General features: G+C 46.2%; 1 protein-coding gene across 2 annotated transcripts in view; it reads left to right on the top strand.

Annotated features, from left to right (window-relative positions):
- Nucleotides 1-12: 12 nt before the first annotated feature.
- The window catches only part of TIMM44 (translocase of inner mitochondrial membrane 44), a 96,942-nt gene continuing 84,331 nt past the window's right edge, over nt 13-12,623 (top strand). Inside the window, exons 1-3 of one of the 2 annotated variants that reach the window (XM_085877588.1) lie at nt 13-101; nt 373-477; nt 11,174-11,344. In XM_085877588.1, coding sequence (XP_085733714.1) covers nt 75-101; nt 373-477; nt 11,174-11,344 — 303 coding nt within the window. In that variant the 5' untranslated portion in view covers nt 13-74. Of the gene's footprint in view, nt 192-372; nt 478-11,173; nt 11,345-12,623 lie in introns of both variants that reach the window. The other variant, XM_085877589.1, reaches the window with a different exon arrangement.

Raw genomic sequence — 12,623 nt, 5'->3', positions numbered from 1 at the left:
CTGGAGTCCAAAGAACGCGGCGCTCACCGTCACTTTCAAAATCTCGCGAGACTTGGTGTAACACGTGAGCAGTGATGGCGGCCTTCAGCTTCACAATGAGGGTCAGAGGAACACTGGGAATGGAATTGATTGATACATTTCGCGTTCACTCAAATCCATAGTCGGGGGACGGATATTAGATGACGTTAGACGTGAGTTGTGACGTAGACCCCAAAATGTGAGGGAGGGAACTTGTCGATCCGGTGGCAGAGGCCATGAACGTGCGACCTCGCTCGGCAGTGTCACGATATGATAACTACGACTAGTACTGTCGCTGCAGTCGTGTGAGTCGGGCGCGATGTGTTTGTAAATGTGCCGCGTGCTTCCTCGCAGGCGACTCACTGCGGTCGACAAGTAATCCGACCCGCCGTCCATCTCGTGCCTCGGCTTACCTGGCGAAGTCCTCGAGTTTACACGGCTCCGATGCTGTGTTTGCAGGTACGAACACACATACATACATACATATATTATTAATTTGTGTTCCGTTCGGAATTTCAGGTTAGAATGTGGTGGTGGTGGTGGTGGTGGTGGGTTGGGGCAGACATACATACATATATTATTAATTTGTGTTCCATTCGGATTTTCAGGTAAGAATGTGGTGGTGGTGGGTTGGGGCAGACATACATACATGTATTATTAATTTGTGTTCCATTCGGAATTTCAGGTTAGAATATGGTGGTGGTGGTGGTGGTGGGTTGGGGCAGACATACATACATGTATTATTAATTTGTGTTCCATTCGGAATTTCAGGTTAGAATATGGTGGTGGTGGTGGTGGTGGGTTGGGGCAGACATACATGCATATATTATTAATTTGTGTTCCATTCGGAATTTCAGGTTAGAATATGGTGGTGGTGTTGGGTTGGGGCAGACATACATACATATCTATCTATAATTCCAGCAGTGTGTGTGTGTGTGTGTGTGTGTGTGTGTGTGTGTGTGTGTGTGTGTGTGTGTGTGTGTGTGTGTGTGTGTGTGTGTGTGTGTGTGTGTGTGTGTGTGTGTGACCGCTGTTTCTCGACAACCTCTGGTCCGATCGAATTGAAACTTGCCAGATATATTGCTGGGGACCTGAGGATGTGCCTTTTCAAGGTTTGATATTAATCGGACAAGTGCTTCCCAAGTTATGGCCATTTATTTACCAAACCAATGGGAAGACACGTTGCTGCGTGGGCGTGGCCGATGGGGAAGGGAAGCTCAGCTGCGTTCGCCATTACGGGTAACAACGTACGGGCTTCCGGAGAGTGATGACTTCGTGTATTCTAATAATTTCTCGATTTCTTATGCGCATTTATAGATAAATACAATGGCCCAAGTTATGATCGTTTTCATATTAGACGGTGTATAAATTTCGGTAAGATCAGAGTGCTGGTATGCTCCGAACCAGGAAGTAAATTTTTTTTGCACATTTTTTTTTTGCACATTTTTTTTTTCTCCTCTTTCCTCTTCTCTTTGTGTTTTTCCTTGCGATGACATTGGGAAAAGGCAAAATACGTTGGCGCTAATTGAATAATCGGCCATTAAGAATAAATTGCGAATAATCGTAACTGCCATATGCGAACTTCCAGAGAGTGAGGACTTCACTTCCGGAGAGTGATGATTACTGTATTCTTTCTCGATTCTTTCTTTCTCGATTTCGATACTTTCTCGATTTCTTTCTCGATTTTCTTAAACCCAATACCCCAATCCAGTCAGTGACGATTACTGTATTCTTTCTCGATTTTTTTTCTTGATTTATCGACTTACTGTATTCTTTCTTTCTCGATTTCTGTACTTTCTCGATTTTATTAAACACAATGCCCCAATCCAATCGTTGTTTACGAGAGCGAAGGAACGGCCTGTGTGGTTGTTGTGTCTGGAACGCGGTTTGAAAGTTGTTTTTTTTGCATGTACGGCCACGCACGTACGGTCACGTGAGAGCGAAGGAACGGCCTGTGTGGTTGTTTCTGGCATGCGGTTTGAAAGTTTTTTGTTTTGTTTTGTTTGCACCTACGGGCATGCACTAGTATTATTAATTTGTGTTCCATTCGGATTTTCAGGTTAGAATGTGGTGGTGGTGTGTTGGGGCAGACATACATGCATGTATTATTAATTTGTCTTCCATTCGGAATTTCAGGTTAGAATATGGTGGTGATGGTGATGGTGGTGGTGGTGGGTTGGGGCTGGGGTCGTCAAACGATATCGGTCATCAACTTTGGCTACATCTCCCACCTCTCATCCGTACTATGTGCTTCATTCATACTCTTTGTTAACCCTCAATGGTTGTGTCTCTCTCTCTCTCTCTCTTTCTCTGTCTCTCTTTCTCTGTGTCTCTCTCTCTCTGTCTCTCTCTTTCTCTGTCTCTCTCTCTCTCTCTCTCTCTCTCTCTCTCTCTCTCTCTCTCTCTCTCTCTCTGTCTCTCTCTCTCTCTCTCTCTCTGTCTCTCACTCTCTCTCTCTCTCTCTCTCTGTCTCTCTCTCTATATATATATATATATATATATATATATATATATATATATATATATATATATATATATATATATATATATATATATATATATATACAAAACGAGCATGTCGGACCCATCGCTTAAGGCCCGGTCACACCTTGACGTTTTAGCCAGCGATGGCAACGTGTTAAAATTTATGTAAAACGCTGGCTTACGTTGAACTTTTGATGTTTTTTTTTAAAGATTCGGACGTATTCATAGCGACTTGGTCTTATGTATAACGCATTGGTAACTACACAGAACGTTTCGTTGTGTTATAGATAACTTATACCAACGAATGCTGAACCTGTTGTCGGCCTACACAACCGATGCCCAACGATAGTCTAACTCAGGCATAGCGCGTTGCACGCATCGCCGACGATGTCGTGGCGTAGCCTATTAAAAGGCTGACGCACAACGATTCAAATCATAACTGCCGTAGAAATGGAAGGGTCAAAATCGCGGTCACACCTTGGCGATCTTGCCAGCGTATGCCGACGTAACAAAAAGTGTGTCTAAAACGTTGGGGCACGTCGAATACGGTATGGGTAAGTTTGGTATGCGCGAGTAGAATGCTAAAGTACGCTATCATACGTCGTAGTAAGTAGAGTACGTCAAGAAATTTTGAACATGTTCAAAATTTTACGACGTACTCGGCGTATGACACACGTTCCGCATGCGATGGGGATAAGTTGTACACACGATAAGTGGACGCTTACACACGTCCACAAAGGCGACTTATAAGCTACTCATAAGTCGAAACACGTCGTGGTAATGTCTTTTTTACGCGAAACTTATTTCTAACTTATGTTTGACGTGCTTTGAACCAATTCTTTACGTAGTCCCAACACACATTGACGTATGTAGACGTATTCCAATGACGTCTTCCGGTCGACAAAAAAAATAAATTAACGTGTTTCTAACTTACAACTGCCATATAAAGACGTGTTCCCAGCGGTTTTGGGAATTGGTATATAAAAATGGTGTTCATAAAAGCGGAACCCAACAGTGTTTTCGAGTCCTTTTTGAGTCGATGTCCATGTCAGCAGTATCAGTATCAGTATTAGTATTATTATTAGTAGTAGTTTGTTCATGTTGGCAGTAGTAGGTGGGTGTGAGGGGGAGGGTGTGAGGGGGAGGGTGTGGGTTATGATGGATCGTCCTTGCGTCCGCGTGTCCACGGGTAGGTTCATAGGCTGCCACTCAACGATTTAAATGGCTGCATCTCCACTATTGAAAGTAGACGCTTGCGCTCAACAATTGGATTTTTTTTTACACTCAACGACTTTTAAACGGTACCACTCAGCTAGTTTCATTGTTTACAATGAACGATTTAAATTGCTGTCACTCGCCTTTGTTTTGTTTTTTTTTTGACGCTGGGGTTTGGAAATTTGAAACGTTTCTTCTGAACGTGTTAAAACGCTCAAACTCGACTATTTTAAATAGACGCTGCCGATGGACAATTGGAATCATAGCCAAGCTAGACATCGAAGTGTGAACATCCTCGTCATGCCGAAGAAAAGTTTGAAGAATGCTGCAAATAAGTGTCCTGGCCGTGGCCGTGGACGCTGACGCAAGGACGATCCATTATACCGACGTCTTTCAGCCGATGAGTAACTTAAAAGTAACGTCTGTCGACGTGTGGCAACGATCGCGTAACGTGCCAACAACACGTTAATCATAGGTAGGAAATAAGTTTCGGGTACTCTAAACACTACCTCGGCGTGTCTCAACTTATGATTAACTTACAAGTAGCATGTGTTGACATCTGTCAACGATCGCAGACCGTGCATACAACTTGTGGCCAGCGTAGCGGAACGTGTGAGTCATACGCCGGCATACGTCGTGAAATTTCAAGCATGAAAAAATTTGAGGACAACCGAAAAGTACAACGTTTAAAGCCAACGTACAACGACGTATGGCAACGTACTACGACGTATGCCAGCGTGCTCTCAATGTTATCAAAACTTACCCATAACGTATTCAACGTGTGCCAGCGTTTTAGAAAAAAAAATCAAAAATCGGCATACGTTGGCTAAAACGTCAAGGTGTGACCGGGCCTTTAGCTGATGGGAATATCAAACAGATAGCAAACACAGTTCCTTTTATAATTTATAGATTAAAAAAAAAGTATATACCTGAGAGGAATTTGAGGTCACGTGCCTCCACCTGTACGTGAAGCACCACGTCGCATCAGTTCGCCACCCACCCCTGATGGATGGAGAATGCAGTACAGAGGGAAACAGAAATTCTGCAATTTTTGCTTACGTAATAAATACATGGTATAGTGGTTTGACTGACAGGTTTTCAGAGAAAACTAGAAGGGCACTCGGGAGAGAGCATGCCTCCGCCACGTACTGCCTGATCCATGAGAACATATCAGGCCCATTACATTTTTGAAATATCATGCTATACAGCACAAAATAGTTTTTTGGCCTCATCTCTCAAAGGTGAAGAATCACTTTAAAAATTACATAATTCTCGTATCCAGATCCGGATTCGGATCTTCACCAAAATCGAATCAATTTGTCCTTGCGACACACCCAACCTGTCCACAAAGTTTCATCTGAATCCGTCCACAACTTTTTGATATATCGTGCTATATATTGTTGTGGTGCCGGGTTCGGTGGTGAGGACGACCGCAAGATGGAGCAGTTGGGCCGTCTCCCACCGAACACCGGAATTGAAGGTCGCAACCTTCGGATAACTCCGAAGGTCACGGGTCCCTTAGTGGACTCTGGACGCCAATATTTCGATTGCGTGGGGTCGGGTTAATTGTCTAATTCCAATTTACCTAAGTACCCACGCCGTCTAACTACCGGGGAAGCCACAACCTCGGCCGACTTTGTCCGAACCGAGTCGCTGTTACCGGCTCGGATCCGGCGTAACCGAGCGGGGATTACCAAAGCCTGCCGGACCAAATGAACAATTTACGGCACAAACGGCCTCCCTATTTCTCAAGCCCGCACCGTGCTGGGTCAATGATAGAAACGATAGGCAACGAGCTGGTGCATTTAACAGGGGTTTATTTATAATGAGGAGAGGGAGACAAAGAGCAGAGTTACACCGAATATAATCAAATGTACAATGATGCAAGGCACTTATACCGTTTCTACTTAAAGACTGGGCCCACAGACACACACACGCATCCAAAAAGAAATGGACCCCACCGGGTCTTTATTCGGTCCTCCATCCAAGGCGGATAGTTCAGCTGGGGGGACAGAGTTCTGTGGTGTACCTGGCTGTGTCGTGCGGCTTGCCGACCTGCCCCTGTGGAGCCCGGGATTCTTGGCGGGGAAGTCGGACGCTCCGACCACCAGCCCACATGCTCCAACACAAACCACCACAGTGGGACTCGAACCCGCACGGTCAGCCTCACACCAAGCGCCGAGGAGAAGACCGACGACTACGACAAGGAGCACCCAGCAGGCCAGAACAAAGGGGGGGGGGGGTGTCCGACCAACAACCTTTTTTCTCGCGCACCACTCAATTCTCTTTGGATGTTTTGGCGCTTCTCTTTGGCTGGGGCGTGCGTGTGATGCTCACCCTTCGCTCATTGAGCGGAGTAAACACTCCATGCTCTTTTTTTTTTGGAGCGGGGTTCTGATCTGAGGCAATGGAAGTCCCGCCCACGTCTGTGCTCGGCACACATGCGTGTGAGGAAGGCCGATGGTGGCAGGAGTGAAGTAGGATGTTGTTGTTGTTGTTGGATATTAATTCTAACTAAAAAATAACTCGCAGTGCACATACACTTAATCACCCATTAAACATAGGGACGGGACCCTAACTATAAACACATACTTATCGAAATAACTGAACTGTGGGGACTCTGGCTGTTGTGTGCAAATGGCTGCCAGATTCAAAACAAAATTGTTTTTAGCCCCATCTCTCAATGGTGAAGAATCGCTTTAAAAAAAATTGTCAGATCCGAATTCGGATCTTCACGAAAACTGAATCGATTCTTCCTTGTCACACACCCAACATGTCCACCAAGTTTTATCCAAATCCGTCCGCAACTTTTTGAGATATCGTACTATATATAGTTTTTGGCCCTATCAATGGTGAAGAATCGCTTAAAAAAATCTAGTAGTCGGATCCGGATCTGAATCTTCACCATAATCTAATCAGTTCGTCCTTGTCACACACCGAACCTGTCCACAAAATTTCATCCGGATCTGTCCCCAACTTTTTGAGATATCCTGTACACAAACAAACAGACAGAAAGGGGTGAAAACATAACCACCTCCACCTTTGGTTGGGGAGATAATAATCAGAATCACGACAACTTAACACAGGTGGGGGCCAATTAACTTGGTGTGTGATTTTGAAGGTGATTGCTTACACATAACCTAATTTACAATTGCTATTATAATGGGGGTGGACACTTATCCCACCAAGATATTCGAGTTTTTATTTATTTATTTAATTTCCTGAAATTTGTGGAATTTGTTTTTCACTTGGAAGTTGTGGGTTACGATGTGTAAATAATGGTTGAAAAAGGTCTGATTTAATGCATTTTAATTCCAGGCTATAAAGCAACAAAAGGTGAAAAATTTGAAAGAGGGTGTAGACATTCTATTGGCACTATATCCATCTATCTATCCATTGGGACCATACTCTGTGCAGAGCGTTGGTGCTGCCGAATCAGTCTCCTTGGCTATTGGGCACAATCCTGGACGGCTCGCCTCTCCAACACAGTATACCAGCATGCTGGCACTCATTTTGCCGACCTCGGAAGGATGACAGGCAGAGTTAACCCCACCTGGTATTGCGGGAAACCAGCTGAGCGGGATTTGTACTTAGGACCCTAGAATCCCAAGCCCACCACCCTAACCATTAAGCCAACACCAGGCATATAGGCACTGTATGTGTGTGTGTATATATATATATATATGTGTGTATATATGTGTATATATATATATATATATATATATATATATATATATATATATATATATATATATATATATATATATATATATATATATTGTTACGGCTGTGGAAATTCCCATTACACCATAAAGGGTCCTCAGGTGAGATATATCGGTAAGTCCATGTGTAGTTAGCCCAAACCCGTTGTATAGAGGGAATATATGTGATCCATTCGGGCTGCGATTCTTCAGTTAGCTGTTTTTCTTTTGCTGTCGTTATTTTGGTGCAAGAACAACAACGGACATCGCCACAACCAACATCTCAACAATGACGCCATTCACTACACGACGCCAAGAATCACGCCATTCACACCACGGCGCCACCTTCCACAACTGCGCTACCACCATCTTCACCACTCGCCATTCAACCAGCACCGTGCGGTCACGATCTCCGCGGGACGGATGAAAGAAGCGGAGTGGTAGCAGCAACAAGGGTGCGAAGGGGCATCTCCCGCCAAGATCTCCCGCCCAAAACGCCCGCGCAAATATCTCCCGCCCGAATCTTCCTTCCCTCGTCGTACGGCGCGTGGAGAAGAAAACCAACAATGCCTGTGGGGTTTTCCCACCATTTTCCCCGCGCTTGGTGAGAAAGGGGGAGGGGGTGCCGCGTCCTCTCCCGATTGGCGGATGCGCGGTGTGACGCGGCCGGGGGAGAGGAACGCCCCCCTTCGAGGCATTTTCTGGAAGGGTCTCGAAGGAAGGAGGAGCCAAGAACGGGGCGGGGCACGGGGCGGAGCGAAGGGTGGAGCCCTGACCCTACAAAAGGCGTGGGCGTAGAGAGTCCTGGTTCCCTTGTCCTTGAAGGAGAATTGTCGAGAGTTGTGGAGAGTCGCTGTTCCCTTGTCCCTGAATGAGAGTTGTTGGAGAGTCCCTGCTTATGGTTCGTTCGTTCGGAGGGAGAGGTTGAAGTTCTGTTCGTTCGTTCGGGTCGGGCGGACAACACGTGCAAGCGCGAGGCACGAGCCCAGTGGACCACGCCGGAGGGACTCGTAGTTGCAGTCGCCAAGGGCTGGACGACGCGCTCAGGGAAGTCGTGACTTCCTTTTCTTTTGGTGTTTTGTGTAAATGTCTGTGGGTGGTGCCAGTCTTGAAAAGTAGAACTGTTTTAAGTGTTGCCGTGTGAATTACATTATTCGGTTGTAGATCTGCGTGTGTCTCTTCGCTTTCTTTTATTGTGTTTTCTTGCTTGACTGTAATATACGTGCATTCCGTGCTTCCGTGAATAAATGTGCTTGTCCAATTGTTCCCCGTTTCGCTGCGTCCTTTCCTTTTATTGAATCTCCATCTTGCATCACGTAAGGGATTGGTAGTGGGTTTAAAACGCCCGGTAAATAATCCGAACCATCAAGGTCGACAATAACTCTGCTCGGTTATCCCTGTAGCACGGAACGAGCCGCTTAAGCGATTCATGTCCGGAGTCGACCTGTGGCGTGGTACAACTCCTCGGTACGCTACCCACGCGGGTACCTAGGTAAGTCGACCAATTTGGCAATCGGACCCTATTTCGCGCGGGTAGAATGCAGACTGAGTTGTGGTGAGGTTAAACCCCCACCCGTGACTAGCTCCCGGCGTTGTTCCGAGAGGGTCACGACTGAATTGCACGTCCGTTGGGCGAAGCGGCCGCTATTGGTTACACGCGGTCGTTCGCACGCCGGCAGAGCGCGAATTCAATATATATATATATATATATATATATATATATATATATATATATATATATATATATATATATATATATATATATATATATATATATATATATATGTATGTATATATATAGTTACGGTTGTCGAAATTCACAGAGCACCATACAGGTCCTTTAGATCAGTTATGTCGATAAGTCTGTATTCAGATAGATTTCCCCACCGTCGTCCAGCTGGAATTATTCGTGTAACAGGGCTGTGATCTTTGAGGTAGTGTTTTTCTTTTGCTATCTTTATTTTGGTGCAACCGCATCTCAACAACCACAGCCACCATCTCCACAACCGCCTTCACAACAACAACCACCACAACCACCACCAACCACATCTCCACAACGCCAACTACGACATCTCACCATCTCCTCAACAACCTCTCATCAACCAGCTCCACAACGACCACCACGACATCCCCTCACCACCTATGCCACAACAAACCGCCTCACCTTCATCTTCACGAACGCTGCCATCTTGTTACCGGCAACAGCGTCCTGAACGAACATCTCTGCCACAAGACGTGGGGACTCCTTCGTTGGGGCGAGGGTCGATGATTTCACCCACGTCCGCTCTCTCCGAGCTTTGCGACAATTCAAATCAAAAGGGGTGGAGCCAGCGGGGGGTCAGGGTCAGAGGTGAGAGATCGGAGATCAAAACCTCGCCTCACGGACCCAATATAAGGGCGCGCAGAGATGCCAAGCGCGCAGTTGTGTGGAGTCGCGTTGGGAGCTGGGTCAGTCTGGAGTGTGGGGTCTGGAGAGAGTCGAGGAGACTGGAGCTCGGAGCGCGGCCTGCCGTGCCGTGCCGTGCCGAACAGTGGGTCGCTGGTGAGAGGCCAGAGAGGAGTCGCCAACCAGCGGCAAACAGTCCGAGGTGATCGGGCCCTGGGGCAGTCCGAACGACGCTGAGGAACGGACGGGCTCTTAAGAGAGCATCAACTCTGAAAGAGCAAAGGCCCGTTCGTTCCTCTGAGGCGTTGTTGACTCGGCCCGATTGACCGGGCCGCATGACGAGGCCTGGGTCGAGCCGCGGTCACGCCAGCTGCTGTGTGGACGGGACGTCGAGGAGCGCCCAGCGAGTCGTCACGAAGGCGACAGGTAACCAGCGCGGTCTCTCGGAGCTTTTGCGGTCTCCACAGCTCCATGACTTATAAAGACCCACGAGGTCCAATTCTGCCCCCTTGCCTTTTCTGGGGTTTTTCTTTGCATGAATGACGTGGCACCAAGTCCGTTAAGTAGAACAGTTAAGTGCATGTGTGTACATAATAAATAGATGGTTGTAGTTCTTTGTCTTGCTCGTGTTTTGTCCCCTTCGTGCATTGGTTGCATACATGACTACATGATTGCATATGTGCATTGGTTGCATACATGACTACATGATTGCATATGTGCATTGGTTGCATACATGACTACATTATTTCATACGTGCATTGGTTGTATACATGACTGCATGATTGCATACGTGCATTGGTTGCATACATGACTGCATGACTGCTTACGGGTGTGAAATAAATGTCATGGTTTAAATGTTCACCCGTTCGTTACGTCCTTTCCCTCATTGAACTGCCATAATTGAGTTCGGAATATAGCTGGCTTTTTAATAGCCGATAAAAGAATCGGGTCCAGCGGGGCTTCGGGATAATACCCTGCTCGGTTATCACAAAATGGAGCGAGCTGCTTAAGCGGCTCATTTCCAAGCAGGCCCCGTTGAGGTACAGTCTCTCTGTAGTCTGCCCGCGCGATCAATTAGGTAAATCGACCATTCGCGATCGGACCCTGTAGCGCGGGTAGAGTATTGACAAGGCTGTGGTGTGATTAGGGACACACCCGTAGCTGGATTTCGGCGTTGTTCCGAAAGCTGCGACTAGGTTTGCCCATTCGGTGGGCGAGAGCGGCTGCCATTGGCTATAAGCGGTCGCCCGCACGCCGAGCGGGTGGGAAACCACAACAATATGTATATATAGACTAAATGTATGTGCAGCAGCCAGACCACTGGTGCCTGAAGTTGCCATTAAAGAATGTGATGTATTTATTTTTACAGCTGCGGTGGTATACATCTCCTGGGAGGAAAGGATTTTTATCCGATTTCATAGATAACATCAAACAGGACCTGAATAAGAGCAAGGAAATGAAAGAAAATGTGAAGAAATTCCGCGAGGAGGCAAGAAAGCTGGAGGAGTCTGATGCCTTGCAGCAAGCCCGGAGAAAGTTTGTAAGTTTCCTCGCAAACATGCGGGGTTTCGTTTTGTGTAGGTTTTAAAATCTATGTTGACACACTAGCTGTCGTGATATACAATGTGGATTGTAGCATAGATTTAATTGCAGTACAACTTATGCTATTACTTGCTCAAAACAGCTGCTTTTGGTCGGTCCTTTCATAAAGCCTTCTGTCGTCAGACCAAGCGTATTCACGGTTGATAAAATGCGATCTGCTTCATGTATTCGCAGTTTTTTGCGGACGCAAAAAAGAAAAAAAAATTTCCAAAGAGCTGCACACATAAAACAATTCAAAAACATATCTTCCACAAGCCACCTGTAGAGCAGCTGTATGTACTCGAAAAATAATATTTTCCATGAGCTGTGCCCATAACCTGCTTCTACATTTGTGGTCCTGTGTTTCGTGTTCTCATGGTTTTTGTCAGGTGCAAAAAACCTAACTTCCACAAGCCCTGTGCATGACCTGCTTTTACATTTGCAGCCCTGTGCTTCGCATTTTCACGGTTTTACACAGTTGCAAAAAAACATCTTCCACGAGCCGTGTGCATACCATTTCAAAAACATTGTTACAGATCCGGGGTTCGAGTTTTGCCATGAGGGGAAGTGCTCTTGTGACTCCTAGAAACCCGATCCTGAGGCCACTGAGCACGGATAATATCACACTTTAATTGGTTGTTAAGCAACCATGAACGCCGATTGGTACTACCAACCCTGGCAGAGTTTCACTCATTCGTGTGGTACCTTACCTGTGGACAGCTACACCAAAGTGGGGTGGTTGGAGGTGGGGGGTGGGGTATCGTGCCCGAGGTGTACTTGTGTCGAACTTACCGTATCAGGTGCAGCCGATCAGAACTGCCAAGTACACACCGGCTAACAAGAGCCAATCGGTGAAGTAAAACTTTCTGGATAACACTGCATGCGGACTACACTGGACCAATGGAGGAAAAGACACGATGAACTGGGTGCATTCACAATGATCGTAATTTAATTATTAAGTGAGGACAAGCAAAGGCATGTGGAACAATAAGCAAAGGTTTTAATACACAGGAATATGTACAGCAGGGGAAAGTATATGTGGGGTGTGGCAGAAATATGCAAGTATTGACAAAAGAGGACACAGTGCAGAGCTAACCCGATCCAATACTTCTGCAATCTTGACTGATATTAACATTACAGGTGTTATCAGATACATACCTGACAAAAGTAGAAAGCAAGAAGGAGAGAGAGAAAGTTTGAGGTGTTTGCGACCTCTTTTGTACCTGGCGTGGCCGATG

Source organism: Eptatretus burgeri, chromosome 4 (genome assembly GCF_056783735.1).
Source record: "Eptatretus burgeri isolate ZD-2024b chromosome 4, Ebu_testis_v1, whole genome shotgun sequence".
Classification (NCBI taxonomy): domain Eukaryota; kingdom Metazoa; phylum Chordata; class Myxini; order Myxiniformes; family Myxinidae; genus Eptatretus; species Eptatretus burgeri.
This window is presented reverse-complemented; position numbering and strand designations above follow the sequence as displayed.